The sequence below is a fragment of the Sminthopsis crassicaudata genome, chromosome X, assembly GCF_048593235.1.
Source record: "Sminthopsis crassicaudata isolate SCR6 chromosome X, ASM4859323v1, whole genome shotgun sequence".
Taxonomy (NCBI): domain Eukaryota; kingdom Metazoa; phylum Chordata; class Mammalia; order Dasyuromorphia; family Dasyuridae; genus Sminthopsis; species Sminthopsis crassicaudata.
The window spans coordinates 59,457,495-59,477,494 of NC_133623.1; the positions used below are offsets into that span (position 1 = coordinate 59,457,495).

Consider the following 20,000-nt stretch of genomic DNA (forward strand, 5'->3'; position numbering starts at 1 on the left):
CTGGGAAGAAAAACAAAAATGCAAACAGTTTACAATCATTTTCCAGGCAGTTTTGGGTCTAATATATTTCTATTCATTGTAACCTAATATATTATTTACCTGATATATGCATGGGTAATTTTACATCATTGATAATTGCCAAACCAGGCAGTTTTTAAAAATACTTTTTATTATAGCTTTTTAATGACAATACATATACATGGGTAATTTTAAACAACATTTATTATTTATTATTTATTTAGTTTACATATATTTTTTCCTATTTTTATTTTTTTGTTGTTGTTGATAGATGCCTGGGTAATTTTTTTTTTTTTACAACATTATCCCTTGCACTCATTTCTGTTCTGATTTTTCCCTTCCCTCCCTCCACTCCCTTCCCTAGATGGTAGGTGGTCCTATACATGTTATATATATTATAGTATGTCCTAGATACAATATATGTGTGCGGAACTATAAAGTTTTGTTGTTGCACAGGAAGAATTGGATTCAGGTAAAAATGACCTGGGAAGAAAAACAAAAATGCAAACAGGTTACAATCATTTCCCAGGCAGTTTTGGGTGTAATATATTTCTATTCATTGTAACCCAATATATTATTTACCTCATACATGCATGGGTAATTTTACATCATTGATAATTGCCAAACTAGGCAGTTTTTTAAAATATTTTTTATTATAGCTTTTTAATGACAATACATATACATGGGTAATTTTTAAACAACATTTATTATTTATTATTTATTTAGTTTACATATTTTTTTCCTATTTTTATTTTTTTTATTTTTTTGTTGTTGTTGATGCCTGGGTAATTTTTAAACAACATTTATTATTTATTATTTATTTAGTTTACGTATATTTTTTCATTTTTTTTGTTGTTGTTGATAGATGCCTGGGTAATTTTTTTTTTACATTATCCCTTGCACTCACTTCTGTTCTGATTTTTCCCTTTCCTCCCTCCACTCCCTTCCCTAGATGCCAGGTGGTCCTATACATGTTATATATATTATAGTATGTCCTAGATACAATATATGTGTGCAGAACTGTAAAGTTTTGTTGTTGCACAGGAAGAATTGGATTCAGGTAAAAATGACCTGGGAAGAAAAACAAAAATGCAAACAGTTTACAATCATTTCCCAGGCAGTTTTTGGATATGATATATTTCTATCCATTGTAACCTAATATATAGTAGTTTTATATATATATATATATATATATATATATATTTATATATTTATATTTATATATATATTTATATATTTATATTTATATACATATATATTTATATAGTAGTAATATATATGTATATAGATATTATATATATATTTATATACATATATATTTATATAGTAGTAATATATATGTATATAGATATTATATATATATATATTATATATAGTCTGGCTAAGCTGCCACCTTACTTGTTCCTTTTCTTTCTTCAAGTGCAGGCCTTATGACACCGTGGAGAAGACAAAAGCACCCTGAAATTTCAGGGCAAAACATTTCTTGCCCGACCATATGTAAGTAAGGAGGTATATTATGTATGGGAGGTTCAATGGTTAGTTAAACTATTCCAGGATGGATAGCAAACTATGACAAGGATAGAGATTAAGAAGAATTAGGGAGTGGCATAGGAAGAAAGGGGTGGGATTCCTGGATAGGAACTCACCTGGTATAGGTGAATTTTGGGCCTTAGGCAGTTCATAGTGTATTGCAGTGGCATTTAACTTGTAGTAGAACTTCAGGAGAAGAAGGATAACATTCCTTAGTACATTTTTGGTTTTCAAAAGATACCAAAATGTAAACTATTGCCCTCCATCATCACAAAGGATATTTTGGACTATTTAGAGAGGAAACATTATCATTATCCTGGGGTCCAATCAAACTTAGCGGACTCAAGATGACCTCATATTTCCTTCTAGGGAACAATGGACTTCTGTCTTATAATCAATGGTAAATCTTCAATGGAATCCCAATCCACTGTATATCCTCCAATCTCCACAAGGCAGTTTTGCCTCGGGAATATACATACATTCCTTTTAAAGTTTAGCTTACAGATTTAATTTTTTTAAATTTTATTTTTATTTTATTAATTATAGTTTTTATTTACCAGATATATGCATGGGTAATTTTACAGCATTGATAACTGCCAAACCATTTGTTCCAGTTTTTCCCCTCCTCCCCCCCAGATGGCAGGTTGACCAATACATGTTAAATATGTTAAAGTATAAATTAAATACAATATATGTATATATGTACAAACAATTGTTTTAGCTTACAGATTTAAATCTAGAAAGGTCCTCTGTTCCAAGTCATTCATTTTACTGATGAGGAACATGAGAACGAGAGGTAAGGGACTTTGCAAGAATCATACCCTTAATTAGCATCCCAAATCATTCCTAAGTTTTAGTATTTTCTGTCTACTGAAATCCAATATAATAGACTGGCTAAGCTGCTATTTTACTGAGTCCACTTGTTTCCCCCAATGCAGGCTCTTGGACATCATGGAAAAAGCACAGACATTCAGGGAAAAAGTATACTTCCCCAATCATAGGTAAGGAAGTTATTAATTATTTGTAAATAGATAATTAAACAATTCTAAGATGGCTAGCATTCAATGACAAGGACAGAGATTAAGAAGAATTGGGGAGTGGTATCAAAAGGAAGGTGTGGGATTTCTGGGTAGGAACCCACATAGAACAGATGAATGTTGAGCCTCGGGCAGTTCATAGTGTAATGTAGCAGCCGAAGTGGCAAGATTTCAGAGGAAAAAATGATCAATTCCCTGAAAACATTTTGCGTTTAAAAAAAAAAAAGTGAGATACAACTTGCCATCATCACTGAGAATATTAATGGCTACTTAGAGGGGAACCATTACCACTGTCCTGGGGATCTAATCTAACAGACCTAGGATGACATCATAGTTCCTTCATGGAACCAATGGACTTGTGGTCTTGTGGTCCATGGTAAGACTGTAATGTATTCCTTCCCACTCCACTCCACTCTAAACTATCCAGTCCCCACCAAGGCACTTTGCACGGGGCATATGCCCTCTGTTTTAAAATTTACCTTACTGATTTAAAGGTAAAAGGGACCTTTCAGGTCCTCCATTCCAACCCATTCATTTTACTAATGGGGAGCCTGGGAACCAGAGAGGTAAGGGACTTTGCAAGAATCATATGCTTAATGGGCATCCCAGCTAGTTCTTAGGGTTTAGTAAGAGTACCCACTCATACCCATTTATTACCCAATGAAATTGGCTAAGCTGATATCTTACTGAGTCCTTTTCTTTCCCTGAATGCAGGCCATAGAACATCGTTGAAATTAGGGAAAGTACCTGGAATGACCGAAGACCATAGTTACCGAACCATAGGTAAGAAAGAAAATATATAATGTAGTGAGAATTCAATATGTAATTAAACAATTCCAGTTAGGACAGAAATCAAGGGAAAAACAGAGTAAGGAGAATGGGGGGAGTGGCATAGGAAGGAAGGGTGGGATTGCTGGGTAGGAACCCACCTGGCATAGGTGATTGTGGGACCTCAGGTAGTCCACAGGGTAATATATCAGAATTTAGCTCAAATGGCAGGACTCCAAGACAAGGATGATAAATTTCCTTAGTACTTTATGGTGCTGAAAAAAATGGGAGATACTGTTTTCCATTATCACTGAAACTACTATTGGCTACTTAGAGAGGAACCATTACCATTATACTGGGATCCTGATCTAGCAGACCCAGAATGACCTCTTATTTCCTTCATGGGACCAATGGACTTGTGGTCCATGGTAAAGCTTTAACGTAATCCTTCCCACTCCAATCCACTCTAAACCATCCAGTCCCCACCAAGACACTTTGCACCGGGCATATGCCTCCTGTTTTAAAATTTACCTTACTGATTTAAAGCTAAAAGGAACCTTTCAGGTCCTCCATTCCAACCCATTCATTTTATTAATGGGGGGCCTGGGAACCAGAGAGGTAAGGGATTTACCTTACCTTAATGAGCATCCCAGCTAGTTCTCAGGGTTTAGTATGAGTGTACCCACTGTAACCCAATGAAATTGGCTAAGCTGATATCTTACTGAGTTTTCTTCTTTCCCTGAATGCAGGCCATAGAACACCTTTGAAATTAGGAAAAGTACCTGGAATGACAGAAGACCATAGTTACCAAACCATAGGTAAGAAAGAAAATATAATAATGTATAATTTCTAATTAAACAATTCCATTTAGGATAGAAATCAAGGGAAAACCAGAAAGTAAGGAGAATTGGCGGGTGGCACAGGAAGGAAGGGGTGAGATTGCTGGATAGGAACCCACCTGGTATAGATGATTGTGAAACCTCAGGTACTCCACAGGGTAATATATCAGAATTTAGCCCAAATGGCAGGACTCCAGAACAAGAATGATGAATTTCCTTAGTGTTTTTTTGGATTTAAAAAAAGAAAGGTGAGATACAACACCCCTCCTCATTATCACTGAGAATACTACTGGCCACATAGAGGGGAACCATTACCACTATCCTGGGGACCTGATCTAGCACACCTAGGATGACCTCATAGTTCCTTCATGGGACCAATGGACTTGTGGTCCACGGTAAAACTGTAATATATTCCTTCCCACCCCAATCCACTCTGAACTATCCAATCCCCACCAAGGCACTTTGTACCAGGCATGTGCCCTCTGTTTTAAAATTTATCTTACTGATTTAAAGCTAAAATGGACCTTTCAGGTCCTCTATTCCAACCCAATGGGGAACCTGGGAACCAGAAAGGTGAGGGACTTTGCAAGAATCCTATGCTTAATGGGCATCTCTTCTTAAGGTTTACTATGAGTCTATCCACTGTAACCCAATGAAATTAACTGGCTAAGTTGATATCTTACTGAGTATTTTTTGATATTTAAAACAAACAAAAAAAAAAAAACACTTCCCTCCATCAGTAGTGAGAATACTACTGGATCCTTAGAGGGGAACAATTGCCATTATTCTGGGTACTAGTCAGATCTAGAGCACCCATGATGACCTCTTAATTTTGTCATGGGAGCAATGGACTTCTGACCTGGTAATCAGGAACCCCTGGAATATTGTCCTTTCCTTTCTTCAGTACTCAATATTCTCCCATCCCAACCAAGGCAGTGTGTGCCTCAGACTTATGCCCTCTCCTTGAAAGCTACCCTTGCAGACTTAAAAGCATAATGTAGCAGCACTTAGCCATAATGTAGCAGGATTTCAGGATAACAATGGTAACTTTTCTTAGTACTGGTGATGTGCTGAAAAAATACCAAAATCTGAGCTACTGCCCTTCACTATCACTGAGAATACTACTGGCTACTTAGAAGGGAAGCTTTATCAGGAATCTGGGGACCATTCACATTTATGGGACCCAGGATAAGCTCTTAATTTTGTCATGGGGGCAATGGATTTCTGGCCTGGTCACCATGGAAACTCTGGAATGTAGTTCTTCCCATTCCACTCCACTCAGTACTCTTCTAGACCAATGGAGGCAGGTTGTGCTTCAGAACTCTGGCCATTCTTTTGGAGATAGGTTTACAGATTTGAAGTTAAAGGGTTCTTTTCAGGTCCTCTGCTTAACCCATTATTTTTACCAGTTGGGGAAATTGAGAACAAGAGAGATAAGGGAATTTTCAAGGATTATTCCCTTAATGAACATTCCAGGCAGTTCTTAGGTTTTAGCATGTGTTGGTGAACGGTAACACAATGTAATATCGCTTAAGCTATTATCTTACTTGATCCTTTTCTTTCCCCTATTGCAGGAACAACATCACATTGGAATTCAGGGATACAAAATGTAAATTCAGGGGAAAAGGATGCTAATTCACCCATAGGTAAGGAAGAAGTTGTATGATGTATTATTGGTGGGTCAATAGTTAATTCAGTAATTCCAAGAAGGCTAGCAATCAAGGATAAGGACAGAGATTAAGGACAATTGTGGTGTGGCATAGGAAGGAAGGAGTGGGAATTCTGGGTAGGTACCCACATATAACAGGTGAATGGTGAGCCTCGACCAGTCCATATTGTTATGTAGCAGTATTTGGCTGAAGTGGCACAACTTTAGGAGAATATGACATTTCTTACTATTTTGGGGGTTTTGAAAAAGTACCAAAATGTGAGAAACTCTCTTCCATCATCACTGAGAACATTACTGGCTACATACAGGAGAATCATTACCACTTTTCTAGGGACCAGTCAGGATGACCTAGTAATTGTAAAATGGGAGCAACGGGCTTCTGGCCTGGTTGTCCATGGTAACCCTGGAATATTGTCCTTTCAATTCCTATGGACTTAATATTCTCCCATCCCAACTAAGGCAGTTTGTGCCTTAAGACCTATGCCCTCTCCTTGAAAGCTAGGCTTACAGATTTAAAGGTAAAAGGGATCTTTACCCATTTTTTTACAAATTAGAAAATGGAGAGCAAGAGAGGTAAGGGAATTTGCAAGGATCATACCATTAATGAGCATCCCAGCCAGATCTTAGTGTTAAATAAGTAGCCATAATCCTGTACACCAATGTAGTATTCTGGTTAATCTGTTTTCTTACTTTGTCCTCTTCTTTCTACAAATGCAGATATATCAACACCAATGACACAGGATGAACATGAAATTTCATGGCCAAAATACACTTACCCATCCATAGGTAAGTAAAGAGGTATCTCATGTAGGGAAGAGTCAATGGCTAGTTAAACCATTCCAGGATGGAGAGCAATCAAGGAAAAGGCCCTAGTTAGAAGGGGTGGGATATCTGTGTAGGAACCCTTTTAAAATAGGTGAATATTGAAGTTTAGGCAGTACAAAACATAATGCAGCAGCTTTTAGCTTCAGTGGCAGGACTTACACATAACAATAACTTTCCTTAGTACTGTTTTGGTGTGAGCTACTGTCCTACATCATCACTGAGATACTATTGGCTAGTTAGAAGGGAAACTTTGCCACTAATGTGGGGACCAATCACATCTAGGGGACCCAAAATGACCTCTTAATTTTTGTCATGGGTGCAATTAGCTTGGTAATCCAGCTTAAAATGTAGTTCTTCCCATTCCACTCTACTCAATACTCTTCATCCCAACCAAGGCAGTTTGTGCCTCAGAACTATGCCCATTTTTTGAAGACAAATTTACAGATTTAAAGCTAAAACGTACTTTTCAGGTCCCCTACTGCAACATATTTTTTTAACAAATGGGAAAACTGAGAACAAGAGAAATAAGGGAGTTTTCAAGCGTCATACCCTTAATGAACATCCCAGGAAGTTTGTAACATTTATTTAGCATTGTGTCTATGAACTGTAATGCCTGAGCTACTATCTTACTTGGTCCTTTTCTGTCCCCAACTGCAGGAACAACATCGAATTGGAATACAGGAATACAAAATGTAAATTTGGGGGAAAAGGATACTTATTCATCAATAGGTAAGGGAAAAGTTGTATGATGTATCGGTGGGTCAATAGCTAACTCAGTTATTCCAAGAGGGCTAGCAATCAAGGATAAGGACAGAGATTAAGGAGAATTATGGTGTGTCATAGGAAGGGACTGGTGGGAATTCTGGGTGTGTATCCACATAAAACAGGTGAATGTCGAGTCTATGCCAGTCCATAGTATCATGTAGCAGCATTTAGTCCAAGAGGCAGAATGTCAAAAGAAAATGCCTTTCTGTAGTGATTTTAGGAGTTTTGAAAAATACAAAAATGTGGGACACTGTTCTCCATCATCAAAGAGAATACTACTGGCTGCTGGGAATGGAACCATTACCACCATTTTGGGGATCAGTCAGATCTAAGGGACCAAGGAAGTTCTCTTAATGTTGTCATGGGAACAATGGACTTCTGGATTGTTAGTCCATGATAACCCTTGAATATAGTCCTTCAGGCCCAAATCCATTCTTCAACCTCCAATCCCAATCCAGGCACTTTGTGACTCAGGTATATACCCAGTCTATTGAAGGGAGGTTTGCAGATGAAGCTAAAGGGTTCTTTTCAGGTCCTCTCCTCCAACCCATATATTTAACAAATGGTGAAACTGAGAACAAGAGAATAAAGGGAATTTCAAGCATCATACTCTTAATAAACATCCCAGGCAGTTCTTAGGATTTAGCATGTGTCTATGAACTGTAACACAATGTAATAGAATGCCTAAACTGCTATCTTACTTGGTCCTTTTCTTTCCCCAAATGAAGGGCCAACATCCCATGAGCCATCAGAAGAACAAAACATAAATCCAGAGAAAACATATGCTTTCCCAACTACAGGTACATAAGAAGGAATATTATATATTGATGGGTCAATAGGTAACTAAACTATAGCTAGTAATCAAGGATAAGTATAGAGATGAAGGAGAATGATGGTATGCTATAGGAAGAAGGGGGAATTCTGGTTAGGTACCCATGTATACTTGGTAAATGCTGAGTCTCAGTTAGTCAATAGAATAATCTAGCAGTATTTAGTCCAAGTGGCAGAACTTCAGGAGAAGATGCCTTTCCTAAGTATTATTTGGATTTTGAAAAAAATACCAAAATATAAGACACGGCCCTCCATTATCACTGATACTACTACTGGAAACTGAAAGGAGAACAATTACCACTATCATGAGGACCAGTCAGATATAGGGCACCCAGGAGGACCTCTAAATTTTGTCATGGAAGCAATGGACTTCTGGCCTGGTTGTCCATGGTAACCCTGGAATGTTGTCCTTCCCATTCCTCTCCACAGTACTCTGCCATCCCAACTAAGGCAGTTGTGCCTTAGATCTATGCCTTCTATTTTAAAGCTAGGATTACAGATTTCAAGGTAAAGGGGACTTTTGAGTTCCTGTTCTCCCATTCAATTTTTTTTTACTAATAGAAAAACTTAAAACAAAAGAGGTAACGGAATTTTCAAGGATCATATCATTATTGAGCATTCCAGCTTGTTCTTAGTGTTTAATCTGTATCTATAATCTACACTCCAATGTAGTATTCTAGCTAAGCTGCTATCTTACTTGATCCTGTTCTTTCTCCGTGTGCAGGTGCTCAGACACCATGGAAGTCGGAGAATGAACATAAAATTGCATGGAACAAGAATACTTACCCATTCCATCGTAAGTAAGAGGGATATTACATATGGAAGGTTCAATGTCTAGTTAAACCATTCCAGGATGGATAGCAATCAAGGAGAAGGATATAAATTAAGGAGAAGTGGGGAGTGGTATAGAAAGGAAGGGGTGGATTTTATGGGTAGGAATCCTCTTAGAATAGATAAAAGTTGAGCCTTAGGCAACACATCAAAAAAAAAAATATACTTGCCCAATCACAGGTATGTAAGAAGGAATATAATGTATTGATGGATCAATAGTTAATTCAACTATTCAAAGATAAGATGGCTTGCCATCAAAGATAAGGACAGAGATTAAGGAGAAGTGGGGAGTAGCATGGGAATTGTGGGTTGGTACCTACATATAGCAGATGAATGTTGGGCCTCAATCAGTCCATACTGTAATGAACCAGCATTTAGTCCAATCAGCCCAATTTCAGGAGAAGTTGTCTTTCCTTAATATTTGTTGGGTTTTGAAAAAATACCAAAATGTGGGATACTGTTCTCATTCATTACTGAGAATACTACTTAGAGGGGTTCCATTACAACTTTTCTAGGTACCAATCTCATCTAGGGGACCCAAGATGACACCTTAATTTTGTCATGGGAACAATGAACTCCTGGCCTGGTAGTCGATAGTAACTTTGGAATGTTGTCCTTCCCTTTCCTCAGCATTCAATACTCTCCCGTTGAAACCAAGACAGTTTGTTCCTCAGACCTATGCCCTCTCTTTGAAAGCTAGGCTTACAAATTTAAAAGTAAAGGGGACTGTTTCCCACTCTTTTTTTTTTTTTTTTTTTTACAAATGGGAAAACAGAGAACAAGAGAGGTAAGGGAATTTTCAAGGATCATACCATTATTGAGCATCCCAGCCAGTTCTTAATTTAATATGTATCTATGATTTGTACCCCAATGAACTATTCTGGATTAGCTCCTATCTTACTTGATCCTCTTCTTTCTGTGAGTACAGGTCCTTGGATGCAGTGGAAGTCACGACACGAACACAGAATTTCAAAGGACAAATATCGGTCCCCATTCCAAGGTGAGTAAGGAGGCATATTATGTATGGAAGGATCAATGGCTAGTTAAAATATTCCAGAATGGATAGTTAAAATATTCCAAAATGGATAGCAATCAAGGAGAAGGAAATAAATTAAGGAGAACTGAGCAGTGGCATAGGAAGGAAGGGATGGGCTATATGGGTAGTAACCCTCTTAGAATAGGTGAAAGTTGAGCCTCAAGCAATCCAAAGTTTAAGGTAGCAGCATGTAGCCCAATTGTCAGGACTTTGGATAAAAATGATAACATTGCTTTGTACTCTTTTGATGTTGAAAAAATACCAGAATGTGACATACTGGCCCCCCCCTCCATTGTCACTGAGAATAGTACTGGCTACTTAGAATGGAACCATTACTACATTACCACCACTCTGGAGATCAGTCAGATCAAGGGGCCCAAGGAAGTTCTCTTAATTTTGTCATGGGAACAATGGACTTCTGGATTGTTGGTCCATGGTAACCCTCAAATGTAGTCCTTGAGACCCAAATCCACTTTTCAACCTCCAATCCCAATCCAGGCACTTTGTGACTCAGGTATATATCCAGTGGATTGAAGGGAGGTTTGCAGATGAAGTTAAAGGGTGCTTTTCAGATCCTCTGCTCCAACCCATATATTTAACAAATGGTGAAACTGAGAACAAGAGAATAAAGGGAATTTCAAGCATCATACTCTTAATAAACATCCCAGGCAGTTCTGAGGATTTAGCATGGGTCTGTGCACTGTAATGCAATACAATAGTCTGGCTAAGCTGCTACATCACTTGGTCCATTTCTTTCCCCAATGAAGGGCAAACGCCACCTGGGCCCTCAGGAGAACATTACAAAAGAGCCAAGAAAAAATATTCCTACCAAACCACAGGTAAGAAGGAATATTATGTGTTGGTGGATCAATAGCTAATTAAACTATTCCAAAATGGCTAGCAATCAAGGATAAGTACAGAGATGAAGGAGAATTGTGGTGTGCTATAGGAAGGAGTAGGAAATCTGGTTAGGTACCCATATGTAGTAGGTGAATGTTGAGTCTCAGGGAGTCCATAGTGTAATGCAGGAACATTTATTCCAAGGGGCAGGCTTTCAGGAGAAGATGACTTTTCCTTAGTACTATTTGGATTTTGAAAAAATGCCCCCAAATGTGAGACACTGTCCTCCATTATCATGAGAATAGTGTTGGAGACTTAGGGGGGGAAATTACTATTATTTGGGAGACTGGTCAGATATAGGGGACCCAAGATGACCTCTAAATTCTGTCATGGGAGCAATGGACTTCCAGCCTGGTTGTCCATGGTAACCTTGGAATATTGTCCTTTCCATTACTCTCCACTCAATTCTCTGCCATCCTAACCAAACAGTTTGTGCCTCAGACCCATGCACTCTCCTTTAAAGCTAGGCTTACAGATTTAAAAGTAAAGGGGACTTTTGAGGTCCTGTTCTTCCACCAAATTTTTAGGCAAATGGAAAAACTAAAAACAAAAGAATTGACATTGCCATTATTGAGCATCCCAGGCAGCTCTTATTATTTAATATGTATCTATCCTCTGTACTCCAATGAAGTATTTTGGCTAAGCTGCTATTTTACTGGTTCTCTTCTTTCCCTGAGTGCAGGTCCTTTAACACATTGGAAATCAAAGAATGTACAGGGAATTGCATGGGACAAGTGTCGTTCCCCATCCACAGGTAAGTAAGGAGGGATATTATATATGGAAGGGTAAATGGCTGGTTAAACTATTCCAGGATGGAGAGCAGTCAAGGAGTAGAACATAAATTAAGGAGAATTGGGGACTGGCATAAGAAGGAGGAGGTGTGATATCTGGGTGGTAACATACTTAGAATAGGAGAATATTGAGTCCCAGGCAGTCAAAAGTATAATGAATTTTTTTTTAACAAATGGGGAAACTGAAGACAAGAGAAGGAAGGGAGTTTTTAAGCATCGTACCTTAATAAACATAACAGGCTGTTCTTAGGATAATTTAGCATGTATCTATTAAATGTAACACAATGTAATAGACTGCCTAAGCTGCTATTTTACTTGGTCCTTTTCTTTCCCCAAATGCAGGTACAACACCACAATGGAATTCAGGAACACAAAGCATAAATTCCGGGAAAAACGAAACTCATACATGCACAGGTAAGGGAGAAGGGGTATGATGTATTGATAGGTCAATATCAAATTAAAATATTTCAAGATGGCTAGCAATCAAGAATAAAGACAGAGATTAAGGAGAATTGTGGTGTGGCATAGGAAGGAAGGGGTGGGAATTCTGTAGGTAGCCACAAATAGTAGTCTTGAGACTCAGAGAGTCCATAGTGTAACGTAACAGCATTTAGTCCTAGAGGCACAATACCAGGAGGTGACTTTCCTTAGTACTTTTGGGGTTTTGAAAAAATATCAAAATGTGAGATATTGCCCTCCATCATCACTGAAAATACAACTGGCTACTTAGAGGGGGGCCATTACCACTTTTCTAGAGACCAATCATGTCTAGGGGACCCAGGATGAACTCTTACTTTTGTCATGGGACCAATGAACTCCTTCTTGGTAGTCCAGGGTAACCCTGGAATGTTGTCCTTCCCATTCTTCTCCACTCAATACTCTTGCATCCCAACCAAAGCAGTTTGTGCCTCGACCTACGCCTTCTATTTTACAGCTTGGCTTACAAGTTTAAGGGAAAGGGGACCTTTGCGGTCCTGTTCTATCACCTATTTTTTTTAATGGGAAAACTAAGAAAAAGGGAATTTTAAGGGATCATACTACTGCTGAACATCCCAGCCAGTTATTAGTGTTTAATATATATCCAACCTCTGTACCCCAATGTACTATTGTGGCTAAGCTTCTATCTTACTTGGTCCTCTACTTTCCCTGAGCGCAGATCCTTTGACATCTTTCAAGTCACAAAACCTAACTGGAAGTGCTTGGAACAAGTATCGTGACCCATCCAAAGGTAAGTAAGGAGGGATATTACATATGGAAGGGTCAATGTTTAATTAAACCATTCCAAGATGGAGAGTAATCAAGGACAAATATGTAAATTAAGGAAAATTGATGAGTGGCATAGGAAGAAAGGGCTGGGATACCTGGAATTGAATCCTCTTAGAATAGGTGAATATTGATTCTCAGGCAGTCCAAAGTATAATGTAGCAGCATGTAGTCCAAATGACAAGAGTTCAATATAATAATGATAACTTTCCTTAGTACTGTTTTGGGGTTGAAAAAATACCAAAATATGAAATACTGCCTTTCATCATCACAGAGAGTGTACTACTGGCTATTTAGGGTAGAATCACCAGTCTTTGGATCAGTCCTATCTAGGGATGCAAGGAAGTTCTCTTAATTTTGTCATGGGAGCAATGCACCTCAGGATTGGTAGTCCATGGTAACCCTTGAATGTAGTCCTTGCCACCTGAATCCAATCTTTAAATCCAATCCCAATCCAGGTACTTTGTGACTCAGGTATATGCTCAGTCTATGGGTTTACAGATTAGAAGCTGAAGGGTCATTTTCACGTCCTGCGCCCCAACCCATATATTTAACAAATGGTAAAACTGAGAACACGAAGGGTAAGGGAATTTGTAAGCCTCATATCCTTAATGAAATCCAAGGCACTTCTTAGGGGTTAGCATTGAAAGGCAATATAACAGTCTGGCTAACCTGCTATATCACTTGGTCCTTTTCTTTCCCCAAATGAAGGTTCAACATCGGCTGGTCCCTCAGGAGAACATTACAGAAAATCCAAGAAAAAATTCACTTACCATAATACAGGTAGGTTAGCAATAGTTAATTAAACTATTCCAAGATGGCTAGCAAACAAGGATAAGGACAAGATATGAAGGAGAATTGTGGTGTGCTATAGGAAGGAGTGGGAATTCTGGTTAGATAGTCATATATGGTAGGTAAAGATTGAGCCTCAGGCAGTCCATAATGTAATATAACAGCATTTTGTCCAAATGGCAGGACTTCAGGAAAAGATGACTTTCCTTGGTACTATTTGGGTTTTGAAAAAATACCAAAATGTGAGACACCGTCCTCCATTATCATGAGAATACCATTGGAGATTGAGAGGGGAACAATTACTACTATACTGGGGCCTAGTCAGATATAGGGCACCCAGGATGACCTCTAAATTTTGTCATGGGACCATTGGACTTCTGGCCTGGTTGTCCATGGTAACCCTGGAATGTTATCCTTTCCATTCCTCTCCACACAGTACTCTGCCATCCCAACCAAGGCAGCTTGTGCCTTGCCCTTTATTTTAAAGCTCGGCTTACAGATTTCAAGGTAAAGAGGACTTTTGAGTTCCTGTTTTTTCATCCAATTTTTTTTTATACATGGAAAAACTGAGAACCAAAGAGAGGTAACAGAATTTGCAAGGGTCATACCATTATTGAGCATCCCAACCAGGTCTTAGTATTTAATATGTATCTATTCTCTGTACCCCAATGAAGTATTTTGGCTAAGCAGCTAATTTTTTTTGGTCCTCTTCTTTCCCTGAATACAGTTCCTTTGCCACATTGGAAGTCAAAGAACGTACGTGGAATTGCATGGGACCAGTATCGTGACCCATCCAGTGGTAAGTAAGGAGGGGATAGTATGTATGGAAAGGTCGATAGCTAGTAAAACATTCCAGGATGGATAGCAATCAAGGACATCGTCATAGTTTAAGGAGAAGTGGGAGGTGGCATTAGAAGGAGGAGGTGGGATATCTGGGTAGTAACCCCCTTAGAATATGTGAATATTGAGCCTCGCAGTCCAAAGTATAATGTGGCAACATCTAGCCCAAGTGGGAGGACTTCATCATAACAATGATGACTTTCCTTAGTACTGATATGGTGTTGAAAACATACCAAAATAAGAGATACTGCCCTCCATCATTACTAAGAATACTACTGGCAAATTAGAAGAGACGATTTAACATTAATTTAGGGAACACTCAGATCTAAATGAACCAGGATGATCTTTTAATTTTGTTGTGGACACAAAAGACTTGTACAAAGGTTGTTCATAGTATCCCTGGAATGTAGTCCTTCCTGCTATAATTCACTCAACACCCTCCCATCTCAAACCAGGCACTTTGTGCCTCCTATATATGCCCTCTCTTTTGAAGGTATGTTTAGATTAAATTTAAATATCTAAAAAGTACTTTTCAGGTCCTCTGCTCCTACCCATTTTTTCAAAGAATGGGGAAACTGAGGACAATAGAAGTTAGGGAATTGTCAAGCTTCATGCTTTTAATGAACATCCCAGGCAGTTCTTAGGGCTTATCATGTGTCTATGGTCTGTAATGCTATGGAATAGATTGCTTAAGCTACTATCTCATTTGGTCCTTTTCATTCCCCAAATGCAGGGACAACATCACATGAGCCATCAGAACAACAAAACAGACAATCACAAACGACATATACTTACCCAAACACAGGTATGTAAGAAGGAATATTATTTATTAATGGACCATTATATATATGTAAACTATTCCAGGATGGCTGGCCATCAGGGATAAGTATTGAGATGAAGGAGAATGGTGGTAGGGTACAGAAGGGGAGGGATGGAAACACTGGGTACGTTCCCATGTATATTAGGTACCTGTTGAGCCTCAGGCAGTCCATTGTGTAATGTAGCAGCATTTAGTCCAAGTGGCAGGTCATCAGGAGGAGATCAATGTCCTTAGTGCTATTTGGATTTTGAAAAAATACCAAAATGTTAGACATTGTCCTCCATCATCCCTGAGGATACTACTGGCTACATAGAGGGAAATAATTACCACCATTCTGAGGACTAGTCAGATATCTTCATTTTATCATGACAGCAATGGACTTCTAGCCTTGTTGTCCACAGTAGCCCTGGTATATGGTCCTTCCCATTCCTTTCCACTCATTACTCTACCATTCCAACCAAGGTAGTTTATGCCTCGGATCTATGCCCTCTCCTTTAAACCTAAGCTTACATATTTAAAGGTAAAGGGGCTTTTGAGGTCCTGTTCTCCCACACAATTTTTTCCAAATGGAAAGACTGAGAACAAAAAAGGTAACAGAATTTGTAAGAACCACGCTGTTATTGAGTATCCCAATCAGATCTTAGTGTTTAATATATATCTATCCTCTGTAGCCCAATGAAGTACTCTGGCTAACTGCTTTCTTACTTATCCCTCTACTTTCCTTGAGTGCAGATCCTGCAACAAATTGGGAGTCAAGCAATTTGCAAGGAAATGCATGGAATCAGTATCGTGACCCTTCCAAAAGTAAGGAGAAATACGATGAATGGAAGGATCAATGGCTAGTAAACCATTCCAGGATGGATAGCAACCAAGGACAAGGACATAGATTAAGGAGAAGTGGGGAGTGGCATAGGAAGGGGAGGATGGGATATCTGTGTAGTAACCCTCTTAGAATATGTGAATATTGATCCCAGGCAGTTCTTAGGATTTAGCCTATGTCTATGAATTATAATGCTATGTAATAGACTGCCTAAGCTGCTATCTTACTTGGTCATTTACTTTCCCAAAATGCAGGTACAACATACCGTGATCCAGCAGAAAAATACAGACGATCAAAACCGGCATATGCTTACCCAAACACAGGTAAGAAGGAATATTAATAAATACATACATATATACATATACATATATACATATATATACATTCATATACATATATATATATATATATATATATATATATATATATATATATATATATATATGTATATATTTAAACTATTCCAGGATAGCTAGCCATCAAGAATAAGTACTGAGATGAAGAATGGTGGTTGGGTAAAGGAAGGAAAGGGTAGGAATTCTGGGTAGGTTCCCATGTATAGTAGGTGAATGTTGAGCCTCAGGCAGTTCATCATGTAATGTAGCAGCATTTACTCCAAATGGCTGGTCGTCAGGAGGAGATAATTTTCCTTAGTACTATTTGGATTTTGAAAAAAATACCAAAATGGAAGACGCTGTGCTCCATCATTCCTGAGCATACTACTAGCTACTAAGAGTGGAACAATTAGCACTTTTGTGAAGACTAGTCAGATATCTTAATTTTGTCATGGGATTCCTGACTTCATTGTCCTTGGCAACCCTGGTATGTTGTCGTTTCCATTCTTCTCCACTCATTACTCTGCCATCCCAAGCAAGACAGTTTGTGCCTCAGACCTTAAATGTAAGCTTACATATTTAAAGGTAAAGGGGCTTTTGAGGTCCTGTTCTCCCACACAATTTTTTTTTCCAAATGGAAAATCTGAAATTAAAAGAGGTAAGAAAATTTGCAAGGATCATAGTGTTATTGAGCATCCCAACCAGGTCTTAGTATTTAATATGTATCTACCCTTTGTACCTCAATGTAGTATCCTGGCTAAGCTGCTATCTTACTTGGTCCTCTACTTTCTCTGAGTGTAGGTCCCTTGACACAATGGAGGTCAAAGAATATGCGTGGAACTTCTTGGGACAAGAATAATTATCCAAACAAAGGTAAGTAAGGAGGAATATTGTGTATGGGAGGGTCAATGTCTAGTTAAACCATTCCAGGAAGTAGAGCAATCAAGGACAAGGACATAGATTAAAGAGAAGTGGGGAGTGGCAGAGGAAGGAAGGGACAGGATTTCTGGGTGGGAATCCTCTTAGAATAGGTGAATATTGATCCTTGGACATTCCAAAGGATAGCATAGAAGTATTTTGCCAAATTGGCCGGACTTCAGGATCACAATCATAACTGTCTTTAGCATTTTTTTGATGTTGAAAACATGCCAAATTGTGAGATAGTGCTCTCCATCATTGCTGAGAATACTGCTGCCTACGTAGAAGGGAAGCTTTCTCACTAAACTATGAGACACTCAGATATAGAAGACCTAGGATGATCTTTTAATTTTATCATGGGAGCAAGGGACTTCTGGGAAGGTAGTCCATGGTAACCCTAAAATGTAGTCCTTACTACCTTAATCCACTCAACACCCTCCTAATCCCAACCCAGGCACTCTGTGCCTCAGACAAATGCCCTCTTATTTGAAGATATGTTTACTGATTTACATCTAAAGGGTACTTTTCAGGTCTTCTGCTCCAACCCATTTTGTTTAATAAATGGATAAACTAAGAACAAGAGAATGAAGAGAGTTTCAAGCATTATCCCCTTAATGAACATCTCAGGCAGGTCTTAGGGCTTATCATATGTCTATGATCTGTAACTCTATGGAATAGACTGCTTAAGTTACTATCTTTCTTGGTATCTTTCTTTCCTCAAATGCAGGAACAACATATCGTGATCCATCAGAACAAAACAAACAGTCACAACCAACATATGCTTACCCAACCCCAGGTAAGTAAGAAGGAATATTATATATTAATGGATCAATACATATTTAAACTATTCCAGGATGGCTAGCCGTCAAGGATAAGTACCGAGATGAAGAGTTGTGGTAGGGTACAGGAAGGAAGGGATGTTCCCATCAGAGTATGTTCTCATATATACTAGGTGAATATTGAGTCTCAGGCAATACACAATGGATTTAGTCTGAGTCACAGGCCTTCAGGAGGAGATAATTTTCCTTAGTCCTATTTCAGTTTTGAAAAAATACCAAAATGTAAGACACTGCCCTCCATCATCCCAGAGGATACTACGGGGAACTTAGAAGGGAACAATTACCACTATTCTGAGAACTAATCATATATCTTAATTTTGTCATGGGAGCAAAGGACTTCTAGCCTGGTTGTCCAAAGTAACCCTTGTATGTTGTCCTTCCCAGTCTTCTCCACTCATTATTCTACCATCCCAACCAAGGCAGTTTGTGCCTCAGATCTATGCTCTCTATTTTAAAGCTAGGTTTATTGATTTAAAAGTAAAAGGGACTTTTTTATTTTGTTTTGTTTTTGTTGTTTGTTTGTTTGTTTTTTTCTGAGGCTGGGGTTAAGCGACTTGCCCAGGGTCACAGAGCCAGGAAGTGTTAAGTGTCTGAGGGCAAATTTGAACTCGGGTCCTCCTGAATTCAAGGCTGGTGCTCTATCCACTGCGCCACCTAGCTGCCCCCTAAAAGGGACTTTTGAAGTAGTTTTCCCACTCAATTTTTTTTTTTTCCAAATGGAAAATATGAGAAGAGGTAACAGAATTTGCAAGAATTGTTATTGAGCATCCCAACCAGGTCTTAGTGTTTAATAGGTATCTATCCTCTGTACCCCGATGAAGTAATCTGGCTAAACTGTTATCTTACTTGGTCTTCTTTTCTCTGTTGAAGGTCCTTTGACACAATGGAGGACAAAGAATATGCGTGGAACTTGTTGGGACAAGAATCGTTATCCAAACAAAAGTAAGGAGGAATATTGTGTATGGAATGGTCAATGGCTAGTAAAACTATTCCAGGATGGATAGCAATCAAGGATAAAGAAATAAGGAAAACTGGGGAGTGGCATAGGCAGGAGAGTGGGATATCTGGGTAGTTACCACCTTAGAATACTTGAATATTGATCCTGGGGCAGTCCAAAGTATAATGTGGAAGTATTTTGCCTAATTGTCAGTTTTTCAAGATCACAATGATAACCTAATTTAGTGGGGGGGGGGGGGTTAGTGTTGGAAACATACCAAAATGTGAGATAATGAGATAGGGCCCCCCATCATCATTGAGGATACTACTAGCTGCATAGAAGGGAAGATTTCCCACTAATTTGTGAGACACTCAGATATAGAAGACCTAGGATGATCTTTTAATTTTATCATGGGTGCAAGGGACTTCTGGAAAGATAGTCCATGGTAACCCTAAAATGTAGTCCTTACTACCTTAATCCACTCAACACTCTCCTATCCCAACCCAGGCACTTTGTGCCTCAGACATATGCCCTCTCATTTGAAGGCATGTTTACAGATTTACATCAAAAGGGCACTTTTCAGGTCCTCTGCTCCA

The 20,000-nt window shown here is 38.6% G+C and overlaps 1 protein-coding gene across 1 annotated transcript in view; it reads left to right on the forward strand.

The window, feature by feature from the left end:
• Positions 1–20,000, forward strand: part of LOC141549037 (uncharacterized) — a 37,022-nt gene that overhangs the window by 6,330 nt on the left and 10,692 nt on the right. The window contains exons 4-25 of the mRNA XM_074278386.1: positions 1,439–1,515; positions 2,487–2,549; positions 3,300–3,368; positions 4,103–4,171; positions 5,767–5,838; positions 6,579–6,647; positions 7,344–7,415; positions 8,180–8,251; positions 9,007–9,078; positions 10,042–10,113; positions 10,917–10,988; positions 11,732–11,803; positions 12,183–12,254; positions 12,997–13,068; positions 13,815–13,886; positions 14,623–14,694; positions 15,469–15,540; positions 16,288–16,359; positions 16,630–16,698; positions 17,512–17,583; positions 18,356–18,424; positions 19,338–19,409. Coding sequence (XP_074134487.1) covers positions 1,449–1,515; positions 2,487–2,549; positions 3,300–3,368; positions 4,103–4,171; positions 5,767–5,838; positions 6,579–6,647; positions 7,344–7,415; positions 8,180–8,251; positions 9,007–9,078; positions 10,042–10,113; positions 10,917–10,988; positions 11,732–11,803; positions 12,183–12,254; positions 12,997–13,068; positions 13,815–13,886; positions 14,623–14,694; positions 15,469–15,540; positions 16,288–16,359; positions 16,630–16,698; positions 17,512–17,583; positions 18,356–18,424; positions 19,338–19,409 — 1,555 coding nt within the window. The 5' untranslated portion in view covers positions 1,439–1,448. The remainder of the gene's footprint in view (positions 1–1,438; positions 1,516–2,486; positions 2,550–3,299; positions 3,369–4,102; positions 4,172–5,766; positions 5,839–6,578; positions 6,648–7,343; positions 7,416–8,179; positions 8,252–9,006; positions 9,079–10,041; positions 10,114–10,916; positions 10,989–11,731; positions 11,804–12,182; positions 12,255–12,996; positions 13,069–13,814; positions 13,887–14,622; positions 14,695–15,468; positions 15,541–16,287; positions 16,360–16,629; positions 16,699–17,511; positions 17,584–18,355; positions 18,425–19,337; positions 19,410–20,000) is intronic.